This window comes from Quercus lobata, chromosome 2, assembly GCF_001633185.2.
Source record: "Quercus lobata isolate SW786 chromosome 2, ValleyOak3.0 Primary Assembly, whole genome shotgun sequence".
Lineage (NCBI taxonomy): Eukaryota > Viridiplantae > Streptophyta > Magnoliopsida > Fagales > Fagaceae > Quercus > Quercus lobata.
Genome location: NC_044905.1, coordinates 87,823,999 through 87,850,443, shown reverse-complemented (window position 1 = coordinate 87,850,443; position 26,445 = coordinate 87,823,999). Strand labels below are relative to the sequence as shown.

The 26,445-nt window shown below is 34.3% G+C and overlaps 3 protein-coding genes across 4 annotated transcripts; all 3 read right to left on the bottom strand.

Annotated features, from left to right (window-relative positions):
- Positions 1-794: 794 nt before the first annotated feature.
- On the bottom strand, positions 795-1,934 carry LOC115956837 (uncharacterized protein At1g15400). Its single transcript, XM_031075120.1, has one exon. It carries the CDS (start codon positions 1,493-1,495, stop codon positions 1,127-1,129), a length of 369 nt encoding a protein of 122 aa, XP_030930980.1. The 5' UTR covers positions 1,496-1,934; the 3' UTR covers positions 795-1,126.
- Positions 1,935-4,903: 2,969 nt separating this feature from the next.
- LOC115977042 (zinc finger CCCH domain-containing protein 34-like) lies at positions 4,904-11,097 on the bottom strand. 2 transcript variants are annotated; one of them, XM_031098673.1, is made up of 3 exons: positions 10,838-11,097; positions 9,552-9,662; positions 4,904-6,818 (listed from the first exon to the last, which is right to left on the bottom strand). In XM_031098673.1, exons 1-3 carry the CDS (start codon positions 10,907-10,909, stop codon positions 5,388-5,390), a joined length of 1,614 nt encoding a protein of 537 aa, XP_030954533.1. In that variant the 5' UTR covers positions 10,910-11,097; the 3' UTR covers positions 4,904-5,387. The 2 variants fall into 2 exon arrangements, with proteins under 2 accessions (XP_030954533.1, XP_030954534.1); XM_031098674.1 differs by lacking the exons at positions 9,552-9,662; positions 10,838-11,097 and adding an exon at positions 7,033-7,123.
- Positions 11,098-13,372: 2,275 nt separating this feature from the next.
- On the bottom strand, positions 13,373-22,569 carry LOC115977041 (NADH-cytochrome b5 reductase-like protein). Its single transcript, XM_031098672.1, has 13 exons — positions 22,235-22,569; positions 21,220-21,262; positions 20,920-20,995; positions 19,288-19,347; positions 19,128-19,178; positions 16,562-16,616; positions 16,356-16,426; positions 16,226-16,277; positions 15,903-15,980; positions 15,503-15,592; positions 15,290-15,403; positions 13,860-13,928; positions 13,373-13,767 (listed from the first exon to the last, which is right to left on the bottom strand). The coding sequence occupies exons 1-13, from the start codon at positions 22,415-22,417 to the stop codon at positions 13,711-13,713; spliced, it is 999 nt and encodes a 332-aa protein (XP_030954532.1). The 5' UTR covers positions 22,418-22,569; the 3' UTR covers positions 13,373-13,710.
- Between the last annotated feature and the right edge of the window lie 3,876 nt (positions 22,570-26,445).

Sequence of the window (26,445 nt, the reverse complement as noted above, 5' to 3'; positions counted from 1 at the left end):
ATTTTTAAAAACAGGACAATATTTTGGGACATCCCAAAATGGAATAGAGGACAAACAAACTGGGAATGGGAGAGTATATAATAGGTGTGGGGCAGGGTGTGAAAGATGAACACAAAATAGAGTTTTGCAAGCAAGGCAAAACCCCAATGGGCAGATCCACGTGAAGCTCCTAGGGGTGTAGTTGGGGCAAGATAGTTTGTCCTGCTATGTGGCATGGGGTGGGGATAGAATAAGACAAGTGGAAGTATAGATCCCATCTTTCAACCTACTTCGCCCTATTGTCATCCCTAAAATCACACAACAAAGGTAGACATCAAAAGTTTAAAATAAGACCTAATGGCCTTTGATAACGACTAACATTTTCTCAACAAAAAAAAAAAAGAAAAAAGAAAAAAGAAAAAAGAAAAGAAGAAGAAGAAGAAAGAAAGAAAATGACTAATATTAATATACAAAATTCTATCCAATATATACATACACAAGACTTCAATCTAAAATATCTTATTATAGCAGCTGTGCGTACATAGGAGATAATGGCTAGCAGCTCATCTTCTTGGAAGTGTTAGGCGATAAAAAATAGAAAAGATATCAAACAATAAAAAAAAGAAGACGACGACTTTGGTTACGTCGCAGTGCAAGCTGTTAGAATTTTATTACTTATTTTGAACAGCTCAATCTCATGTAACAGTCATTGGATTCATTCACCATATACCATAAGAAGAGAGAGAAAAGATGGGTTGTGCATCGAGTTCTTCAAGAAAAACAAGTAAAATTCTGGTGAGAAACGGCCATCTTTTAAGAATAAATGAGATTGCAATACTCAAAATCCCACAGTTTTCGGAGGCATATACTATTCGGGGTACATCATTCATAACAAACATTCCACACAAGCACAGGATAAAGACTGTTTGATCAAACTGCCATAGAGAAAAGTTTTCCATCAAAATCTGGGGGGAACAACAAAGAAAACAAAGACACAGACATGTTTGGTTTTGTGCTTTCTTAATTCTTATGACTCAGTTTTTGTTGTAATCAATGTATTTCAACTAGTACTATACATAAACATAACAATTACACAACGCCAAACAAAAAATTTGGAAAAGCACCCATGCAATAATCCCTTACAAGTTCACTTTGCCCTATGCTTGTTTGATTTTGGCTGATGGGAAATCTCTTGTTTTCCAAATATGGCACCACAAAAGCCACAACCTGCAAACTTAGGAGAAGGCGGGTCCTTGTTTGGTGTTGAAACAACCTTATCCTTCCGATATGCATGTCCTTTTGTGGTTGTGGATGGCCTACGTTCCATTAAACCAATTGACCCTACACTCCGGGATGGCCTCAGCTCTCTAAATTCCGCGACCTCTTGTTGTTGTTGTTGTTTTTGTTGAGTAGTCCTCATTTTGTTCAAGTCCCCTGATATAAACCGGTCATTCCAGACCAATCCTGAAGACCCTTGTCTTCTAAAGGATGTTGTAGACCTTTGCAACCCAGCCATCTCTGTGTGTTTGTGTGAGATGGTTTAGAACCTAGATGGTTCTTTGGTGGATGTAAATATGATATGAAAGTGCAACTAGCTATAAATGGTGTTTAAAGACTTTTTCTTGTTTATAAGGAGGGACAAAGGAAAATGACAAATAAAGAATAAAAGAGAAGAGATAATTGGATAGGATCTATGTATGAGGTAAAGAATGACAAATTAGAGAATCCCCCTTTTTATTTTCCCTAAATATCTGCTGTAATATAGGCTTTTGTTGACTTGTGGGTAAGTTACAATTTACCAATGTCTTTCACAATAACTAGCAAGAAATTATCCAATGGCTTGGGGATTTTCTTGCCATTTATGATGAAATTGGAGATAACTCAGGGATCTGCTCTATGGAGCAAGCTAATGAAGATGGCCAAATTCTAATGCTAAATGGTCTGATTTGGTAAGCATATGAAAATGGCCAAAGGGTACAGAGCGGTTTGGGTTTCAATTTATTGAGTCTAGATAAGTTTGAAATTGGACACCACAGTCCTCAATTTAGTTGATTATATCCTTAATGGTTCGTGTACATGAGTAATGCCGCATTTGGCAAGCCAATAATGTCAAGGGCTAGAAAAAGTAAATAAGGCATGCTAATTTTTAAAAAAATGGAATGGTTGATAACCAGTGCTTATTGTTGCCTTGCTTTGCAGATATAGAAACAACAATGTTAAACAGGTAAAAAATTACAGTAATTTTACTATTCGAGTCAGAAGGGTACAAACGGATTGAGGTTGGTTGATTGGATGCCCGTAAACGGAGTGGAGTGGAGTTTGATGACGATATCCAGGCTTAAACTTGGATTTAGATGGTTGTATTTAGCATGTTGTATTTGTACGTTAACCTTTTTCTTTTTTTCTTTTTGGATAGCTGTACATTACCTCTTTTGTTCGGCCTTTTTGGAATAGAGCTTTCTTATGTAGACAGGAAAAAACCTAAAAAAAAAAAAAAAAAAAAAATGAGAACTAAACAAATATAGCAGGCATAAGGTATATGCCTAATGCCCAAATAACTAAACAAATATAGCAGTCATTCGAGAGAACTACTAATATTGCATTTGTAGTTAATTGAGCCATAAGATTATTGAGCCACTAGTCATTAACCCGTGCGATACACGGAAAAACTATTGAAAATAAATTTAAAAAAATATTATTATTATTATTATTTTTTTAATATTGAATATATCATTTTCCATGTCAAGATCTAAAGAAATATAATTTTAAAATATTTTTATTAGTGTTGCATATCAATTTGATATTTTAATCCCTTGGTTTTTAATGGGTCATGAAAAACACTAAGTCGGTGGCACCTAGCCAAAATGTCAAGTTTTCAAAATTGGCTTAACATAATTGTTTCTTCTCGCTAGTGGCCACACAATTGCAGTATCAAAGATTCATACTTTAATCATAGATAAGTTGTAGAATATGCTATATAGATGATCTCAATCATTGCAAATTTAAACTTGTATCTGATTGGTTATATACACATATTAAAAAACATATTTTTATTTAGGAAGACTACTAAATATTGTAATGTTGCAAATTGGGCTTGGATTATGCAAAGTTTTAATGTACTAAATTGCCAATGATGTTGATGACTTAGTATGCCTAAATGCACATTAGAAAAAATGAGACCATCAAAGCCTACTCAAACCAAGAGGTGTAATAAATAAATAAAACAAACTTACCAAGATTTCACACAAACCATGAAGTTAATTTAAAAAGATGCAAGAGTGAGATATTTTGTCAAACACATAATGTGCATGTTCTAAAACAGGAATGAAAAAATTATTTTGTAACATGAATCCACTCAAATATTACACCAAAGACAAACTAAGTACATTATAATTGAACAAACAATGATCCCAAGTTGGCAAGAATAAAGCAAAATGTTCAAAATGATCAATTACAAATTTCAACATTAGATGGGTGACATATGAAGTACTCAAGCAAAAACCAAAACCAACAACGTATATAAGAAATGCAAACAGAATGTTCTGTGACTTCTAAAAGCAAAATTTATGATTTGGACATTATCACTGAGCTGGAAATCTTTATTTATTTATAATTTTATTTTATAAAAGAACTCAAAGATCTCATTAATGAGAACAAATTGAATACATCCAAAGATAGTTGATCGGTTATATTTTGGTTTGCCTCAACTTGTTTTTGTGTTGTTTGATCTTGGAAGTAATTTTTTGGTGAATGAATTCGAGGGTTTATAGAATTTGTTAAGAAACACACAGGATGGCACAAAGAGAAATCATCGAAGAAAAAAAAGTAATTACAAAATCATATAATTAAGCAACCCAGATTCTCAAATTTCTAATTGTTCGGATTGTTATTCAACATTTCCTTTGGAATTTGGATCAATTTGTACAGCATTAAGTGAACTATACATATAAAAATTTAATAGACAGAATTATATGTATGTAGAACATATCACATGCGTAACGAAGAAGAGGGCAGTATTGTTTTTTAATGTTAAAAAAGAAACCTTATACGTCTTGGTCCTACCAGACTCTTTGACTCTCTAATCATGAACCCATCCAAAGTGCAACCAACCAAAGCCATGGGAATTGTTTTCATACACTTAGTCCCTTTGTGAATTGCCCCGCCTTGGATTTCGCGTAATTTTGGATATAGCAAACTATCTCAGTGGTGACATACTAATAGCGATGAATGAGTTTCGTTGTTTCTGGAAGTTATTTAAGTCAACATAGTTGGCTTTTTTATAATCACATATTTTGTTTAGCCATTGAAGCTCTCTAAAGTTTGAACAGTGGCAAAGAAAAAGAAAGGGTTTATCAGGAGGAGAGAGACAATGATCGGGTTTTAGAAAAGTTCAATTACGTTTTGTTTTTTGTTTTTTTTGTTTTTAATATTGTGTTGACGTGGAAAATTGTAGAAGTTTCAAAGATTTCGGTTCTAATAAATGACTAATATTCCTAATTTTATATATATATATATATTTATATATATATATATATATATTTTTTTTTTTTGTTGAGAATCATATAGTAGTAGTAATCCTCATTTTAGTTATCTTTTATCTTTTGGTGATAAACCGCAAATGACTGCTCCATCTCGAATCATTTAATAATAAAAAACTACCTTATGGCTCAATAATTCTTTTTTTTTTTTTTTTTTTTTTTTGAGAATGGAATAATCTTAATCTTAAGCTAGACAAACTACTAATATTGCTCAATAATCAATAATCTTAATCCTCATTTGTCAATTAATATTGCATTTGTCAATTAACTACTAGCAAATTCGAGGAAAATTTGAATCACAAATAACTGATGAAAGATGCACACAAAGCACATTAAGCAAATTGAAAGAGAAGTTGGAGAGATTTGATTCCTACGGTGGGTCAAACTATAAGATGAAAATGTCGTTGTTACGCAACCAAATGTAGACAGTAACAGTGGTTAAAAATCATCTTTTCCACACACAAATGCAACAATCAATTTGTGAGTTAATCAGCACCTCTGTACAAGAAATCAAGACAAGCTTGATAACAGTAACATAAGATTTTTGTTAAAAGGTGTACAAGCAGAAGCCAGCCAATAGCCCGCTTTAGCCTCTAAGTTCAGCTTTCAGTGATTACCAACGGTTGGGGGTCACAGAAGAGATTTGAAAACAAATGCATACGCATCTCGTCATGTTCCTCATTTACCGGAAAGAAAAAGTACCTTTATCTAGTATGTAAAAACACGATCCCGCACATCCAAACATCGCAAAATTATGCTAAGGTCCTCATCTCCTTCTCAGACTAATTTTTATCATCATCATCATCTGTAAAATTACTACTCATTACTAAATGATTGAGATTCGACTAAGCCTAACTGGATTTTTTTTTTTTAGTAGCCACTACTATCACTGTCCCTCACAAAATCCAGCTTCCTTTTGTCCTTGAGGATTTCACTCAAGGGTTTGGGAGCCTGGAAGTCAGTTGATGTAGTTCTGCTTGAATGCCCTACTTTCCAAATGCAAACCCCATTTTCTTCAACTTTTTTCTTCTCTTCTTTAATCTGGGCAAGGGTCTTGGGTCCTGTAAACGTAGTCAACTCCTGAGTTGATCTCCTCTCTCTTGTAACTGGTTTCCTTGTAACTTCACTTGAGAAGGGATGTTTAGAGAGAATTTTTTTCCTGCTAACCTTCTTTGACCTATGTTGCTGTGAGCGCCTCAGCAAGCCACGCTGGTTGGCAGTGGCACCATGTGAAAAAGTTCCATTCTTGACTGATTCAATAGTACTCATTCCCACTTCTGATGCCATTCTTCCATGAAGACGCTGACCCATTCCATGCCTGCGAGGCCTTTCCTGGCTGTGACCAATTAGACGAGATGAGCCATGCCTTCTTGATAAGCCAGTAATTGGACAACCATCAGTCACCCTGCGTCTTCTCAAATGGTCTCGAAGATCCACGCCATTATGGTCACCAACTGTCAGCTCCATTGGCACATGTTTCCTTTTCCGGAACAATATAGAATCCAACATGCTGTCTCTTGAATGACCAGGATCTCTTCTAACATTATTGAAAAGATGCTTGTCATCTGGATCATAACTATCATCGATATCACGTTCATAATGTTTCAAATCAGGGTGTGTGGGATCATACATAACTGGATCTTCAAAATCATAACCCAAGAAGTGGCTACTCAATTCTCTTTGTTCCCTATCAAGGTCCAGCAAATATTCTGCATCGTCATCATAACCCAAATTCTCTGATTTATCACCCACAAGAACATCAAAGCCAGGGGATGATTCCCACCGCTCCTCTGGCTCAATATCATCTTCCACTTGCTCCTCTGAACTCTGATCTGCCTCAAAATGAGATCTGCTTTGAATAAAACCATCTGCTATAAGCAAGGACTCTGATCTAATCGCAGGAGCTTCATCATACCCACAAACAGCAATCTGCGGAGAGGCACATTGCTGGGAAACATTGTTAGGTACTGGTTCCTCAAGTCCCTCCTTGAACTCAGAATTCGAATTGATAACTACCTTAGGGACACTTTCAGATGGATTCAGATGTGTGTCTGTTTGTGCCAACTGTGTCTCATTTCCTGCAGATATTTTTTTTTCTACGAAAGGTGCATCAGTGCTTGCAGAGGCAGTTTTTGTAGATTTCCCAGCAGGTGCATTACCATCAGACCCATGCATAAAAGAGCATCTATCACCTTTATTGCAGAAACCGTTGAAGTAAAAGTAACAGGGAGCATTGGTCTTGTTCACAGGTGCAGAACACTGGGCAGATTCAGATGGCACTCCTGCATGGCCATCCAATGGCTATGAAAGTAGCAAAGTTTAGTTCAAGTGAAATTACCAAATAACAATGGGATGATGGAAACAAAAAGACAGCATCCACTAACATATAATTCAAAAAAGAATGCAAAATATGGGCATAATAAAATCTCCAATACAGTAAAAAAGTGATGGAACAAGTTTAAAATACAACTTAAAAGTCGGATACTATCACTAATGGAGGTGTTTAAGGCCTAACCTGTTAAAAGAAAGTTTCTAATTCCCTTTTCATTTGTACCAGCTAGCCAAACAATCAAGATCTAACATCAATATTGAATTTGGCCAAGTATCATCACATCAACAACTAGTGCGGCCCATTCTTCCTTCATACATATCCTTGATGACGTGCATGTTAACAAGAAAGGTAAACGTTAAGTTTAGACAGGATATTCTTTGTATGAAACGGTCATAATATAGTCAATCTGGCTTCATACTCTGTAATTTTTAGTTAGGTAGTCAGCATAAATTACCTTTGTCAAGTCCTAAAGCGGTGCAGCAGCAACTAGCAAATTAATAGTGTTAACATAGCAGGTAACCAACAGCAGGTATGGTTCATTTTACTGTTATAGTGAAGTAGTAACTAGTAAGGGTTATTATTATTATTATTATTATTATTATTATTATTAATTTCTTTACCTGGCATAATTGCTAAGATCTCTCTCTCTCTCTCTCTCTCCCTCTGTGTGTGTGTGTTCCACATATTCATTTTTCCTTCTCATCTATTACATACACTATTTCCTCTGCAATCATGCATAGACTGCAGTCTTTACAGAAGCCACATGTTAATCATAAGACCAAACCCCATCCTGGAGCCACCCGCAAGGGAGGGCAGGGAGAAAAAATACTCCAAACCGTTTCTAAATAATTCCTAAACCAATCTACAATACCCTAAAACCAACACATCAATGATCCTTCATGTTGACCAAGAGAGATTTAAAATTTGCCCCCAGTTCCCTCCTCCCTCCCCTCTCCAGGGCGGAAAAATCCCTATATACAATACAAACATGGAAATGATACAAACTGAGATCAAACAGCAGATAGGTGTCATCTGTGTACAACAGAAAGAAAAAATTCCTATTCTAGAAACCTTGAACTCAATAAAGTGCCCTTTATAGCACTACCTACCCAATGCTGATGTCATCTGATAAAAGCCCACTGGACAAAGCCTGGGAACTCCCAAATGGTCTGTTGGCATGCAGACATGAGAACCTACAAGAGACTGAAGAAATGCACAAGGACATCCCATCTGTTTAACTCTTCCTACCTCAATACCTTGCAACACAAATCAGGAAATGTGAATTGGCAGGTAAGACACTTTTTCAAGATTTAACTTCACAGGATCGCAACTCCTGAGCATAGTTCATCAATCATTTACCTTCCACTTGCATATGACTTTTGACAAGGAGAAGCTGACCCAAAACCCCCTTTCATCCTTCTGGCAAGAATTCTGCGAGTATTTGACTCCCATTATTGGATATTACAGATCTGAAAGTGCAATACACTTTCCAAAATAATAGGGGGTAAAAATTCTAATAAACCCTCTTTGGATCCTCCTACACTACATCATAGTGATGTCATGCCCCTGGAACCAAGACCTTGTTACTACAAGACTACTCCTTGCACATGCAAATTCTTCAAAGTGCTTCTCTCACCCAATCTTAGCTCCCCAGCCTATGAACCTAAACAACCAATATTAGTTGTCTACTTAATTGCTATTTAGATGGCATAACTGGTTTGGTAAACATGGCTCAATGGTTTGGTATATGGTACTGGCTTGCTTGATGTGGTTTGTTTGGAAGGAGCAGAATAGACGTACTTTTGAAGACATGGAGAGATCCTTGGATCAATTGAAGACTTTGTTTGCTTGTACTACTTTCGACTGGTCCTGCATTTGGGGTTTAACTCATTTTTTTCTATTTCAGAGTTTCAAGTTTCTCTTAGATTTTCTTTTTGAGATGTACGTACTTTTTTGACACTTTGTGTTCATCATCATGATCACAAAGTTTATTTGATCATTAATAAAGTTACATTACTTATCAAAAAAAGAGAGTAGTCAATGATATCCTTGAAAAATTCATCACAACCTCATTACTTAATCCTCCTCATCTAACCAAACCAACATCTAACTCTCCATATTATAAGTACGGAGATATAGGCGTGATAGAGAGTACTACATCAATTCTAAAAAGTAGGTCAAAATTGTAAGAACAAAATCTATCTACTTCAAAATTTTAGGTTTTCTGATAGTACAACGCTTTTTCGTTGCTAGATATTGAAAATAAGGTCTTTACCCACAATAAACTAGAACCATGCTGGAAGTCTGGAACACAAAGGCTTGGTCCTTTTAGATAATCACATAATGGAACCCACCTATCTACCATGCTGGAAACTAAATGTGTGAGGATATATGTCTCTCAAGGCATTTATCAAAATATAAGCATTAATTGATTCATATAATTGAGACGTTTCTCAATGTTCAACTGCCTTATCCTAAAGGTATAACGTCCAAAATAATATGATTTATGCAACCATTTCATAAGGAAAATCCAACTACAAGTCTACAACACATAAAATATAGCGAAATCGATAGAAAAGAATGCTTAACTGATACCAATGTTCCTGCTGATTGAATGTGCAAATTATATTAGAAAATAAAAATCATAGTTCCTAGCCAACATATAAGCAGAAAGTTAAATAAATAAAAGAGCAAAATCTTACAGGGTGTCTAAAAGCGCATGTAGGATTGACACAGTCCCCAGACAACCAGTACCAGCAATCTCTTGGATTGAGCCTTGCAATCTCACTGTGCCTGTACTCACAATCAGTCCCCTGGAAAGAAAATAAACTAAAAAGCTCAATGGAAACAGAGATCATGACGTACTAAAAATACAAAACCTTACCTGACTGTATAAAACCCCAAAATATAGACACATCCTTCATTTTCTAAACTACCACTTGTCTTCAAAGTTTAGCTATTACGAAAGGGTGAATAAATAATGTAAGGATTATTTGAACACTCCCCTAACACATGGGATTTCTAACTTTCTTAAATGGGAAGGTAAGGTAGAGACAGGGTTCAAACTCAGAACCATTTGCTTTGATACCATCATTACCTTCCCCAAAAGCCTAAGCTATCAGAAAATGGTGAATAAATGATGTAAAGATTATTTGAACACTCCCCCAACACATGAGATTTCTAACTTTCTTAAATGGGTGGTAAAGTAAATACAGGTTTCAAACTCAGGACCATTTGCTTTGATACCATCATAAACTATTACCTTCCCCAAAAGCTTAAGCTATTAAGAAATTGTGAATTTAATCATTTAACCACTATTCTAACAATTCTACCAAGAATCGGTGCAACATTCCAAACACTAAGGGGCTGTTTGGTAAACTTATTTAAACACATTTTTTCAGTTTTTAAACAACATTACACGCATTTCCATACACTTTTTCACCCACACGTATTTTCAAAAAAACTGAAAACTGTCGTTTAAACACACGTACCAAACTGGCCCAAAGAATTCACTATCTTTGTCAACTTAAGTATACATTGTATAACTCATACATTGAAAACTTTGATGCATTAATTTCAGTCATCATGATATAGCAATGGCATAGTAACAAAACAAAATAGGAAAAAGGAAAAATCATATTTCCACATTCACATAAACCCTAAGAAAAACGAATTCCAAAAGCAACAAAAAAATTCACAATTCATCAAAATAGCAACCACAACAACACTGAATCTCTCAAGCAAAAGAAAAAGAAAAAGAAAAAGAAAAATCATAAAACCCTAAGTAATTCATTGCTTCAAACAAATAGAACAAGATTGTTGAAACGTAGGGGTGATCATATCAATATCATACACAACAAACACATTATGGAATAGGGGAAATTACAAAATGCAAACACAATTCGAAGCAAAATAGAAGATGAAAGAAAAAAAGAATTTGAATAGCAAGAAAGGAAATAGAGCGGCATTGTTGTGTGGAAGGACGAACCTTCTTGCAGGTGAGGGGTGAGGCAAGGAAATAGACGCAGTCAGTGTTCCTTTTCTGTAACTCTTCGTCCATTTCCGAAGGGAAAGAGAGTTATTAGAATTTGAAAAAACTGAATTCAGAGAGAGAGAGAGAATAGGGAATGAATGAGTTCTCTGAATTGTGGCTTACAATTACATGGCGGAGAGATCGTAAAACGGAGAGTGAGATATTGGGTTTTGTTTTGGGGTGTGTGTGTGATAGTGTTGTGTGGGATTGGGGGGAATTGGAATTCAGGTTTTTATATATATATATATATATTTTTATTTATATATAGTATTTTATTTATGTGATGAGATTATGAGAGCATGCAAGGAAGGACGCCTCTTTACATACGTGATTTGCGTGGGATGTGATGTGAGGCTACAAGGCTATATACACATTTGAGCATTTGGAAAAATAAGAATTTTGGACAGAAAATGAATTGAGACAAGATTTTTTTAGAATATTAAGATAAAAAATTATTTAATAACGTTATTGTATCCAAAATCACTTTCACATAAATGTGGATGAAACATATTTACTTGTTAAAGTGATAACTTATGTTCCCTACTAATTGTTTTTTCATTCATTAATCACAATATGATGCCTAATTAATTTTTGGTAAGATAATGTTACAAATACGAAACTTTTCACTTTTTTTTTTCACAAGTTGTTAGTAACTTTCCATATGGGTTTATCACCAAAACTACTATAATAACTACCATTACCAATTTATTGTCTTAACAATTATAGGATTAAAAAATTTGTGTATGTGAACCTACGGTTTAGTTGATGAAAAATATTGTATTCATGGGTTTTAGAAATAAGTGCAAACTCAAAATTCTCAAGTTTGAAAATCAAACAATTGAAAGGGTTTCACAAATATAAATTTGTATTGATTGAATGAGTGAGTACAATTTTATTTTTATTTTTTTTGGATTCTAATACAATAGAGTAATCTTTTGATTCTATCTTCTTGTAATTTTGGCTCGAACACAAGATCTTTTTTTCTTTTTTTTTGGTTGGAAGATGGACCGAATGATCTTTACAACGAATTTCTGACTTTGAGCCTGTTAGATATTTGTTGTTCTTCGAGTGTTCTTCAAATTCTTTGAAGATTCTTAGAATGCAAAGGCTTTGGGTGAAAGTGCTTCGGAGTTTAAGAGGCTTGATCCATTGAGCTTCAATGATTTAGGGCCTTTTAAAGTTTATGGAGGCTATTGAGCTTAATTTCAATAAAACTTCAAAGGATTCAAATGAATTTTTTCAAACTCCAAAGCTCTGTACTTCTTCAAAAGTTCGTGGCTAATAAAACTTCGAAGGATTTAAATGAATTCAAACTCCAAAGCTTTTGAAGTCTTGAATGAGTTCCACTTTGAATTGGTCTCCTCGAGTATAAGTAGTAAATTTGGCCCAAAGTTAGAGAGCCCCCTAGGACTTTGTTGATTGTAGATAATTATTTCTATTTTTATTTATTTAAAAAAGATAATGATCATCAAAGAGTCCCAATAAAATTTGTTATTCGCAGATAATTATCTCTATTTTTATCATTTTACTAAAGATAATTATCCATTAATTCTAAATAGAAAATTTATCTTTAATTTGTGGGCTCAAATATGGCAAATTTTAATTCACCAATGTATTGTCAATTAAAATGATACATGACAACATTTTATTTAATTAATTTAATGACAAGTAAATTTTGAATATATCAATAAATTTTGACATGATAAATTGTAATTGGCTTAATTTTGCCTCCTACAATAGGTATTTTGAAGTTCTATTAGTTGTAACTTGATTACTAAGAAAAGAATAATAATATACCTAGAGCCTTATAAGTTGTAACTTAATTAGTACCTAGTGTTTCTAACATAGGCATTTAGAATTCAAATTCATTGTGGCTAAAAATAGGGCTATTCACAATCTCCCAAAGGTGAGTCCTAGTCAGATCTCTTACCTTGTTGGGTTTGATTTGTTTTGGGTTTTGATTGTTGTGGTTTTTGATATGTGATTGTGGGTTTTGATTGATGTGGATTTTGGTATGTGGGTTGATTTTGTGTTTTGATTGAAATTTTTGGCGATTTTTGAGTATGAAATTTTCAGATCTTTCTCTTACGGTTCTTCGTGGCAATCAATCACCAAGCCGCCATGAAACCACCACCTATATACCGAAAAACCAACGTCCAGTAAGACTGATTGGCCATGGTGAGGTCCTCAACGCAGCTCAAGAATCCCCAAAAACCACTCTGATTCGACCGTTGAACACTACCAACTAAAAACAAAGTAAAAAGGTTAAGAAATTATTTTATTGTTCGGTTACATATAAGGGAGTGGGCTATATATATATATATATATATATATATATATATATTCAATAGTTTAAATTATATAGTTCCTTGAAATCTTTCATTCTTTCCTTTTCCTTTATTTTTCCTCTGTTGTATCGTCAACAGCATACAACTTATAAGAGAAATCATAAACAAGCATTAATGAATATGTTCCCTCATTAATCTTGAATAAATCTTAACTATCATCTACTCATTCCATTTTTAATCCTACCTCCTCAAAAACTTTCGTTTCTTTCTATTTCACTTATTTTTCCTCCAATATCAACAAGTACAAGAAATAAAAAAATAAAAAAAATCATACAGGCACAGAGATTTTGCAAGGTTCCTCAAAAGTAAAATGCAAGTTAGTGTGAGCTCTCACAATGCATTATTTCTATTGAATATCACTGGCAAATTTATTCGATGTTTTGCTCAAGTTCAAGCTGCCAACGTTTCTTCAGGAAAAAACTTGTACAACTCAAAATTTGAAGTGAATGCACAAATGCTTCAGATGCTAAATTGCCTGATTCAAAATTTGTAAACCATTTGCTCAGTATACCCAAGTTCTTTCAGTAAGCCAGTCAGCTGCAATAAAGATAATGAGAAGAGAACTCAAGTTAACAAACGTTTTAGCAAATGTTGGAGAGCAAAAACCAACAGAAAATGCTCTCTCATACCTCTCCTTGTGAGTAGTCTTTAGCCTTGTCACCAGATATATGTTTCATCATTCCAGGGGGACCACATACCTGAACAAACCGTAGAAAGTCATTCAAGGAGTAGAACAATAAGTAAGAAAAGCATATCCCGATCTCTGTCCCAATTCAAAGGAAATATTAAAAACAAATTAGATAACAATAACATGAACATGAAACAAGGTTTGGCAATCACCAGGGGCCACATTTCCATTCCATAATCTGTTTTAAGTGAATACTTTCAAATATTAAAAGTGCTTCTGCTATACTGAGATTTTGTCACAAGAAACCTCATATGGTAGTAGAAAAATAAAGAGAGGGAAAAAGAAAAAGAGAAAAAGAAAAGAAATTCTTGTAGGACACATTAGATATTCAATAATTCTACTATAGTAACACAAATGGCACCGCCCTTGTGAGAACAGAGTGGACATATGTTCAAAAGAATAATTTCACTATTCTAGTGCAAGTTTAAAGGTTGAGATAATTTGGTTTGGAATTGTCAAACCTGGGTATCAGAATTAAGGCCTTAATCTGGTTTGGAAGGAGTGGTATTGAAACGTTCTATATCAGTCTTAAGTCTAAAGCAGCAGCGGACAATTAGAACAAATGCACTTCTCATTCACTGTGAAGGAAACCAACTCATGCACAGATTGGCTTGTTACTCAAATGGTTATCTTACCTTAGATCTCAAATAGAGTATTATAAGTGGCATTACCAATTGATCCAAAAATTGTCTCGCAAGATTGGTGATTTTAGTCATGTTTCAAACCAGAGGAGGAAGCAACAAACTAGATAACAGAATACCTAAGAAGCATCAACATGGATATGACACAACATGAGACATAGAAACATGACAATCTTATAAAGTTTGGACATGATACGGTGGGGATACAAAAATTAATTAATTACTTAATATTTATATCTTTAGGTATATTTTATTTATTTATTTATAGGCATATTCTAAGTTTTCAAAATAAGGAACTATCAAATCTTTAAAACATATATAAAAGTAAAGAACTTTTTTTTACACTCCCTACACAATGAGGACACACATGCAAGAGTGTCACCAGCATGTCCACATGTTGAACACAGACACACTGGGGGCTTTGAAGTGTCCATGCTTCTTAGTAGAATAGTCTTTTTATTCTTCAAATACAATATGTACAGAACTGAACTCAACAAAGCTTTAATTCCATCTGATTGGGCCAGCTCCATGAGCCTTTCCAGACTAATTGGTTTGGATTATATGTATTTCTGTTTTCCAGTATTTCTCTCTCACCACTTTGTTTTATACTGGACAAAATGAAAAGACATTTGGAATGGCTTTCCATTGCTGGTTTATGATGATGCCATATCATGATAAAATAGATAAGCATGTGAAAGTTGAAACACTGGAGCATCAAAGCAACACTCACAAGGATTAGAGTATCGCCACTAGGACCAGGTAAGCCTTTGATGGCCATATCCTTTGATATGTAACCTGTACCTCCTCTCCAACTCTTTGAGGGATTATCAACAGTGTAGAATACCTGGAATATTTGTCCCCACAAAATAAGCCGTATTCATTTAAGAAAAATATGCAATTTGGACAAATCAGCAAGAGTAATTACATTCTGAAATAACCGTACCTTTAAATTTGGGTGACTAGTTGCAAGTACATCAAGCTTCTGTTTCAGCAAAATGTCATCCGGGGAGACATTAGCATAAAGCAGTGATACCTGCAAGAATAGAAAGCCTCAAGCTTAATCTTACATAGTTTTATTGAAAAGGATATACATATAAGAGTGACAAAACATGCTTAAATCTACAAAAACTAATGACCTTGCCACTTATGGATGTGCATAAAAAAATCCTAATGTCTTTAAAACCAAAATTGGGGCACACACGCGTATGCACATGCACATGTGCACCCACACATGTACATGCACTCGCACACACAGAGACACAGAGCATAGGCAATCTGCCTATCAAGAAAAGAAATGCCAGTTGCGATTAAAAGGAAAACAATAAGATAGACACACAACTCACCTGAGTGTTGTCATCAGAATTTTTCAGTATAGCCTCAATAACCTGAAGCATTGGAGTAATGCCTGTGCCTCCAGCAATCTGAAAGAACAAGATACAATTAAATTCAGATAAAGGTGACCATACATATTAATTAAACTTCAACAAAATTCCATATTACAATAAGTACTTTGCAGATAAACGTTGCAGCCTAGCACTACCATTCCCCTATAGATTCAATTGTACATAAATGGCACACCATAGATAGAGGACATGGCTGAGATGAATAGCCAGAGCTATCTTCAAATCTGACAAATTAAATCTAACTTCTAAAAAACTTCTCTTACCATGCCAATGTGTTTCTTCATATTGGGACTATATCTAAGCTTCTCAATGGGCCTGCAAAAAATGAAAGCTTCCCATGAAGATAATATAAAGCATATTATCTGCTAATAGTTATGGACATGAAGAATCTACCCTTTGACTTCAACTACATCACCAGGTTTTAAGCTCGCAAAATGCTGACTCATTTTTCCTTCTGGATACACCTGGTACAATTTAAAAGGAAAACCATGAAAGTAATTCAGATTAGGAGCATTACATGTATAAAGAAGGACATTTTCAAAGTGCAAGCAGAAGTAGACAATGCCAAAAATTAAGTAATCCCATTACTGAGAGCAAACCTTGATTAATAAATCAAAGTATCCCTTAGCATCTGGATCTGATATAGGAGTATACCTGAAAACAGAACCCATCAAGTTAGCTCCACAAATGCCCAGGAACCAAATAAGAAAAGGCCAACATGTCAAGTAAATGATCACCATCTAATGATTTCATATTAAGACATGGTCAATTGACATGAACCTTAATGGGGAACTATGCACCTCTTTCATCATTGGGCCTGGCTTTTGCCAAAAGAGTAGAAAACACTCCTAATCTATCAAATTACAGTGGTCATAATGTCTAATGCATCCAAGTCTAACAAGTCTGGTATTAAAATACTTTACACAGTAATCCAGGCAACCAGGACAACAAGATAAAGTGTTAGAATATTATGGTTAAATGATTTTTTTTTTTTGATAAGTAATGAGTTTTATTTATATCAAAAAGGAATACCCTAGTACACAGGGAGTGTACAAGGGGTCAACAAATCAAATACAAAAATTGCAAGAATCTAGGAAATCAATAAAAGAAGGGAATGATTGTTTTTGCAAAGCAAACAACTAATCCAATAAAGTTCTAAAAAAGAATAGCTTGAGGTCTGGAATAGATCTCTCAATATCTTCAAAACGTCTACTAATGGACCATATATAACCATTTCAATAACAACCAAACCTGCCTTGCCAACACCCTAACAGATGTCTTGAATTCAAAACAGGTCTCCACTCTACCACCCATTTAAAAAGTTCTAATTCCCACATGTTGGGTCTCATTTAATAAGGGGAAATCTGAGCCCATGCATAATGGGGAGTGTTAAAATATTATAGTTAAATAATTAAATTCACAATTTCCTAACAACTTAAACTTTTGAGACAATCAGTAATTTATCATTAAGAAACAATCAAGTTTTGTGATAATATCAAGTAAAAAAAAAAGGAAGAAAAAAAAAATCACATATACAGTTCAAATAGAGAAGGTAGAGATTTCAAAACAAGAAACAATGCATTTACAACTTGTAACAGACTTGCCCTAGAAAAGCATGTCTTCAACTATAGCAGCTTAAATTATTTCTTCCGCAACATCGAAACAATGCATGTAACATAGATACTTTTCCACTCCCCATAGGATCGTACCTTCTTTTTTTCTTTTTCATATAATTTGATCGTTATAATAGGGGAGGGCATATTTGAACTCTGGACATCTCTATTAAAAACACTAAGAGTTGCCAGTTGACTACAAAGATCTTGGTAGGATTGTATTTGAAATTGAAATTTTATTTCCTTAAAGATTTCTAGCAAAAGATAAAATGTCTATGAAGTTTATAATTCCCAAACAACTGAAAACCAGAAGATGGCGAAAACAGGATAGTTAGAAGAACCATTTCAAATATTGAAAATATGAAAATAAGTGTCTGAGACTCTGAGGTATGCAGGTTACAATTATTTATTTAGTTATTATTATTGGTAAGCTACACATACCCAATAAAATAAGTCTTGAATTCACGACCTCACCTTCCATCCATCCCATTATTGTGGGAGAAGGAAGTGTCAGTTGAGCAACAGCTCATTGGTGGTACACAGGCTACAATTCAAAAGATGGCTGAAGAGAAAATTCTGATTTGCAGACACAAACAGTATAAATATATCAAAAAGTCTTGTTCCTTGAATGAACATAAAATGAGCACAAGAAAAATAAAAATGAATCTATGAAGTTAACTTGACATGATTTTTTTATTTAGCATAATATCTGGTAGGTCCCTAAAAGAATTATTTGTTAGTATTTCAGATAAGAATTAAGTTATCAATGCTTAGATGATATTTATACTCAAAATCACAATAAGAATAATGAATCTTTTTTTTAATAAATACAATAACAGTAGTGAATCTTGGGTGCTTTAAGCCATAAAATAACTCCTTAACAAGAATAGAGGTCACTCTTATGGATCTCTTTTATTTTTTTTAATAGGTAATAAACACATATTAGGAGACAAAGTGCACTATTTATGCACTGTTTATGGGACCCACAACCATTTTATTGAGGGAAAAAAATATTGAAAATGGGTCCCACGATACTATTCACACATTTAAAAATTATTTTGCTACAGTGTTTTCAGTTTTCAATTTTCAGAAAAGTAAACTGTATCCAAACAGACCCTAGTATATGGTCTTTTGTAAATTAAAAAAAAAAAAAAAATCATAGACTTGAAGGGAAGAGTTGGGAGTTGGGAGGAGAGAGAGAGAGAGAGAGAGTCAATAAGAAGCTGAATGGTCTGAATTGAAAAGTTGGACATCACATTCATCCCTTAATGTTGTCAGGACTAATTAACTTACCTTCGAGGTTCATATATTGTAAGAACTGAAAACTATGCAACTAATAATAGAAGATGTTGAGCTTATCAATATATAGAGGGCATGAGAATGTATGTATTTGAAAATGCATATGCAGTTTAAAGAGTATAAACCTCACTGTATATAGTTACATCTAAGAAAACAATAAACTTGAATGTTACACAATCATATACAATAGACTGGGAGAAAAAGTTCAGATCAAGAATCTTATCAAAAAGAACAGGAAGAGTGGAAGACTTACGGGCGTATGACATATTTTGGTTTTCCTTCAGCATCTTGTCCTGTTGGAGCCCTACAGTGACAGGAATGCATCAAGACAATCAATTTAGAGGCAGACTTCTTCCGACTCCAACTTTTTTTTTTTACCAAAAAGTTCGCTCATCACAGACAGCAAAACATACCTTGTAAGGATGCATGAAGCAATATCTAGACCCAACTTGGCAGTAGGATCAAATGAAAACCTACCATGTGAAAGAAGAAAAATTATTAATAAGTTACATTGAACATTCTTGCCCAAGTAGCCACACTAAAAACTTAGAACCTACATGGTCAAAAAAATGAGTGTACAGTACTTTTGATAGCACTCCAATGACTTTATTTTTTTTTGGTTTAACACAAAATTAAGAATTCCAAGGTTTCTTCAAATGATCTCATATATATTTTATCCTCAAAATGCAATATGCCAAATTAAACAACCTGAGATCTGGATGCCAAGAAAAATAAAATGGGCACATCAAATTTTACCACCTGAATGCTACCCTAAGTGAAGAATATTTCTGAAAAGGCAAGAATGACTAGCTGTTGCAAAACACCCAAATACTTTTTTTTTTTTTTGGTAAGTTACATACACACCAGGTGGGTTTTGAAACCAAAACCTCACTCTGCATCCATTCTTATTATTAAGAGAAAAATAAGTGCCATTTGAATTAGAGCTTTATTGGCTACCCAAATACTGAATTTTAACAATTCATCACTGCAATTTGTACTCTTAGTGGGATTATTGTGTAATTGGTTGAAGAGGTGAAGAGCTAAAGTTGGAAGTGAAGTCTACACAATCTTGTTCAAGCAAGATTACAAGTTCACACGATATTGTCAGGCAAGTTGCTCAATTTGAAAAACTGTTGAACAGCAATCTCGCCTCTCACACTTTGTCTACTGAGATTGCTAGAACCTGAGAGAAATTTGTTATTTCTTTTATGCTTTTCCCATCCATAAACCTCACTATATAGCCATCATTTCACACAAATTTTCTAGAGAGAACACCCAGATATTGAAGACCTAGAGTGCAACCAAAACCCTAGAGCAAAGCCCATTTTGTTCTCTATATCTTCACCCTCTCTATAATTCCAAATTCCAAATTCCAAATTCCTTGAGAGGAGGAGAGTTTATACCACACACACCTAAATTCTTGAGATTCTTGCGTGCTGATTGGTGCTGGAGAATCAATGGAACAATTCCAAATCTTTAAGAGGCCTTAAAGTGATCAATGAGACTTGATTGCACAGTTGGCAGCTCAACTTGTGGATCCACTGACTAACAAGAAAAAAGGATTCAAGGAATCGGTTGCTAGCAAGAGCTGGCGGCTCAAGTACATAGTCATTACTTAGCTTAAAGGGTTTTGTAAGTGTTTTGTATACCAACTATTCTTGTTTAGTGGATCGTTTGGTGCTAAAGGCCCCAGAGAGTTGTTTGCCCAGTTTTTGGGTTTTTCTCTCTGTAAATAATTCGGTGTGTTTGGGGTACTTGTATTGTGATTGGGATTTTTTGTGTGGTTTATCTATCAATGCATATCTCAATTGGTTAATTATATTAACAATTGGGCTTAATTTTGATGAGTAGCTTAAAATTGACATAAGCCATAAAACCATAGTCTAAATTGTTTCTCTCAGCTACATTACCTTTAAACTATTGAGTACTTTCGCTTTCAAACTGATCATGTGATTTCTAAGAAAAGATTTTTCACCCAACAAGGTGATTACTCTCTGGCTGATCTTCAAAAAAATATAAAAGAAATTGACCAAATATTATATTACCTGAATAGTTGAGTATTATGGCTGACCCTTGCAGTGTCTTGCAACTTAAATTCAATCCATTTATCTGAATTGAGCGCTGAAAATTAACAAAAAGATCATTTAGCTTACACAGTATAATAAAGGGTAAAATATCCTGTATCAGGCACTCCAGGGAATATGCAGCTGTATGATACAATTTGCAAAATGTTGAAAGCTTAATAATTATATGAAATAGAAAATTTTTCATAATTTCAAAATTAATGTTGAGAAGCTCCAAGCAAGCCCTTTCTACAACTTTGTTATAAGTTTGCTAAAACTCACCAACTTTTGGACCTGCCTCTTCATTGATTTGATCTAGATGAGCCTGTAAAGAAAAGCACAACCATTATAGAATACTAGCATATATGGGTCATATAAGGTATACCAAAATCTAATAAAACTATTTCATCATAAAACCACATAATGAGTATGAAAGAATAAATCGAGTATAATGAGTTCATTCAGTCAAGTGGATCGGTTTCTCAGTCTGCATTCACTCACTTCAAACTTCATAAGAACAATCAAGTTGAAATATTTAGATACAATCAGCTCATAAAATTAGCAGCGATGGATTTCTTTCCGAGGCACAAAGATATCACATTATGATAATACCATTAGGGAACTCAAACTGATACCCTGTGAATTCCTCCAAATAAATTTGAAGTACATAAAGCCCAATACAGATCCGTGGATGATTCAATCCCATGTGGGCACATGAGTTGTGCATAAATTTAAAAATCATTAAATGAAGAATGCCACTTTTATTTTTTATTTTATTTATTTTAAAAAAAGTCCTTCCTCTTCAAAGTAATGCTTAAAAGTTCTAATTGTAAGCTAAATCTATTTCCTTTAGTTCTTATAATGCAATGTGTGTATATTTATATCCATAGTTGTTCACAAATAGATACACTCTTATAAAATTTCACAGCATTGCCCATCACTTCCAAAATTCACAGCATAAAAAAAATTAAAAAAATCAGTCAATCAGTTTGACCAAAAACTATTCACATCAACTTGAACCAACCCAATTACTCCAAATATCCAAAACCCTCTCTTTTTTATTCCAAAACATCCAAAACCCTCGCTAACCATTTCAACTTCAAAAACCCAAGTGAGTTCACCACAACATTTTACACACACACAAAATCAGCAACTGGGTCTGCCTTTCATTTCAAGACCAATCGGAATTCAGAGCCATAAGCCAAAAAAAAAAAAAAAAACACAAACAGCCAGTGCTCATTACATGACCAAAGACCAATTAGAAGAAAACCCAGATGGAATTACAAAGAGAAAATACCAAATTCGACGAGGAAAAGCAGTAGTAGTAGGAGATTCCACCAGAAACGGCTGCGATTGCGCCAATGGGTATCCGAAACCCACTGAAGCCAGACTTGGTCTTGTTGGCTCCTCCAAAAGACAATGCATTGTTGAGTGCAATCGGAGTAGCTCTAGCGAGCCTCTTGAAGAAGAACGTAGCCATTTCTCAATGGAAATGAAGAAACAACTCACGGTTCGACTTTGTTTGAGAACTCAGAGACTACTACTGTGCTATATATATGCCTTTCTTCTGGAAGTGAAATGTGAAATGAAATGGAATGGAAAAAGCTTTTGTTTGTGCCTTTTCCAGAGATCAAGGAGTTATACGGTGTGGTGTAATCTGGTTTCAAAGTGGTGTGGACCCTGCTTTGATTGGTTGTTTATTTAAAATTAACGAATGAAATGTTGCAACGTGTACAGAGTTTATTAGCCAGCCTGAACTTGAGTTTTAAAGAATGGGCCTGGTAATGGTATGACAATGTTTGGGCTTGCCCAACTTAAATTGTTGCTGTGAGTTTGATTCAACTTTTTTAATTTGTGCATTTTGAAGTTTTTTTTTTTGGTTGAATGCATTTTGAAGAAGTTGTGGTTTTAAAAAGTGTGGTGTAAAACTAAGGTTTTTTTAATTTATTTTTAAATAGAGTATTTGGTAAAAGTAGTCAAAAAATGGTTTTTGAAAAAGTTAAGTATTTGATTAACACTTATAAAATTGCTGATTTGTGTTGTAAATTATCAAAAATAACAAATTATATATATATAAAGGAGTTTATTTCATACTTTTAGTATCAACTTCTTCTTCTTCTTAACATTCCCTTCGTCCCACTTTTTTTGTCCTCTATTCCATTTTGAGATGTCCCAAAATATTGTCCTATTTCTAAAAATAAAAGTCATTAATTTATTAATGTTCCAATTATACCCCTATTAATTTACTAATTCAATTTTTTGATAAATTTTTTAAGGATAGTTTTGGAAACTTATATATTTTTAAAAGACAGACAAGATAATAAATGATGCTCCCTTAAAAAGTTTGACTTTTTAAACAGGACAAAAAAAGTGAGACGGAGGAAGTAATAATAATAATAATTGTGGGAGGTTAGAAAGATTGAACCCATTGTGCTTGATTCGAGGAGCCTAAAAGCCCAACCATCTACTCACCTAAGTCAAGCGGGCACGAATTGACCAAAAAGAAGATCTGATCGAAGAAGCAACTAGCCCAAAGAAGGTGCTCAGACATTGACCATCCAAAGAAACTAGGAAGGAGTCTACACAGAGTCGAGGATGCTGATCTGAGGAAGATGGCAGTAGCCAATGTGGATAAGAAGAAGGGGAAACTTTCCAGAAAGGTTGTCATCACCTTTGCATTAAATGTACTACACCAATCAAGTTTGCCGCATTAATGACCAAATGACGCCTGAACAGTATCATCACAGCCTATTACTTACTCAACACAGCCTCAAAAGGAAGGACGAGACGACAAGTCTCTTCATAGAGAATTAACAACCATCTAAGTGGAGGGCCAAGATCAAGGCTAGGGTACTATAAAAGGGAAGAGACCCCCAATGAAAAGGGATCAGATCCTAACCAAGAGAGAGAGGGAATAGAAAACATAGTTGACTAGTGTTCAATCTTACTTTTCGCTAAGTGTTAAAGGCTCATCGGTCATCCCGATGATGATGAAATAAACAAATTTGCTTTTTATTATCAATTATTTTTCCAATCACTTGTTATACTTCAACCTTTAGATAATAATTATTATTAGAAGTTCAACTCTTGGTCCAAAATCCTCTCTCTACAAATTAATTGTTGTGGACCTTAGTCCAAGCCCAATTCATTTTTGGGCCCTTTAATTTTTGGCCCATACAGTATTGCTAAAGGGAAAGGAACCAAAGGAGTAGCAGCACATAGGAGCTCCTACAAAGAGAAACTTGTGAGATTGTGAGATTTGGGTTGACCACTTTAAGTGTTTTATCTATATAATAGAGGGGTAAAGTTGGGTTTTTAAGAAAAAATTGAGGGCAAATTAAGGAAATAGATGTACTTTACAACGGTATCATTTATGTTTTGAACTAACGCATTTGTAGCTTAAAGGCTGCCACATGAAAACGCAGAAAAACCCAATTTTAGGGAGATAATGTGGTTTTAAAATTTGTTACTAAACACGTATTTTCATAAATTGAGTTAGTGAACACACATTTTGGGCCCTTAAAGTAGAACCAAACGGGCACTAAGATTGGTGACAATTTTTTAAAATTGATTTTTTTTAAACTTTAAACTCAAAAAGGAAAAAAGTAAGCTTCGATTAATTAAAAAGACTAAATTGCAATCAACGTTTAAAATAACTACTATTATGTATTGTTTGGATTTAAGCTCTTCCTTCCATGTGTCATGCTCAACTGTTCGTAAAATGTCACATCCCTAAAACTATGTTTTGACTTTTGACTACGTAAAAAAACAAAAACAAAAAAACTAATTATTTTATGTTTTTTTTTTTTTTTTTTTTGTCATCTTTCTCCTTTATATGCACAACCAGCATCTCTTCATTTCCTTGGAAAATGAAATTTTATGAAAAAAAAAAACACACGCACAAAAACTAGTTTGCATCTCTCTGTTTGACTATGGAGCAAAGTCAAAGGATTTTTTTTAACAAAAAAAATTGATATAATATTACATACCCAAAATTTATTATTATTATTTTTTAGATTCAAATTCAATATTTCTTTTCAATAATTCGAATGATTTCATTGAAACAAACACCATTTTACAAATTGACAGTGATATTTAGACGAGCCTAAGATCATTATAACAATTACAGGATTTTTTTTTCTTTCTAACATTTTCAAAAAATTAGTCTTTAATGATTTCCAATGTTTTCCACCATTTCACATTTTTTATTGTTTTTTCATACACCAGCAATCAATAATCCTAAATACAAAAGCCCTTTCGAGATCCAAGATCCACAAATGAAAACCAAGGTCCACAAACGAAAGCCTTTGACCGGCCTTTTTTTTTTTATACTTCTTTTCTCTCTCTCTCTCTCTCTCTCTCTCTCTCTCTCTCTCTCTCTCTCTAATATATATATATATATATATATATGTGAGTTGGGTTCAAGTTATATCGTTGGATTACATTATCTTCATATATTCTCTATACTTGCAAAATTTCAAGGTAATCGAATATCAATAGTCATGTCATCAATCAATTATTTAAATTCAAGTGTTTGTAGTTTAAAATAATGCATAAAAAATTTGTTTATGGATGAAATGGTAAATAATATTCGATTAAAATGAAAATCGGCATGCATGTTAAAAACATATAGAACATGTAATCCAACGGTAAGATTTCCAAAATATGAATTCAATAACAAGTTATTGAGTGGTGTAATACTGTTTAGAGTTACATCAGGTGTAACTTAATCCTAACCCTATATATATATATATATATATATTTTTTTTTTTTATGAGAAATACTGAAACTTTATTGAAAAAAAGAAGAGGATAAGTTACATAGCTTCCCGAAACACAAGGGGTTCAAGGAAGGGTGGGCTCTCCTCTATCCAAGTAACAAATTCACTAATTCCTTTAGCATGTCGCGCTAAAGTATGTGCTACCTGGTTAGCTTCCTGATTCACATGTTGAAACTGAGTTCGTCGAAAGGCTTGCAGTCGATGAAGAGTTCCTCCAATGATATCCATAACTGAGACTTGGGGTGTAATGGTACCACGTAGGGCATTAGAGACCACCTTCGAGTTCGTCTCAAATATCACCTCCCTCACCCTAACGTCCCATGCAAAGGAGACCGCTTCATCTGCGACTTTTGCTTCCGCCTCCAATGGACCCAGCGGTAGTGGTAAGTGCTTACTCAAAGCGGCTATCACCGATCCCTCATGGTCACATATTATAACCCCGATGCCGATTGTGTGAAGGTCTGAAAAGATTGCAGCGTCGATGTTAACTTTGTACCATGGGTGTGATAGTGGAATCCAACGAGGATCCGCTTGTTCCTTGAAAAGAGGCTGAGCAGGGTGAGCTAGTTGGAAGTCATCGAGGATGGAGCGAGCTTTGTGGATAATCTCATGGTAGGTCTGTCTGGTGGAGCCAAGCCTTGTCTTGTTGCGGTTGTACCACATGCACCATGCCGCTGTGATAATGAGCTCGACCAAGTCATTTCCCATGTGCTGCACAAAGATTAGGT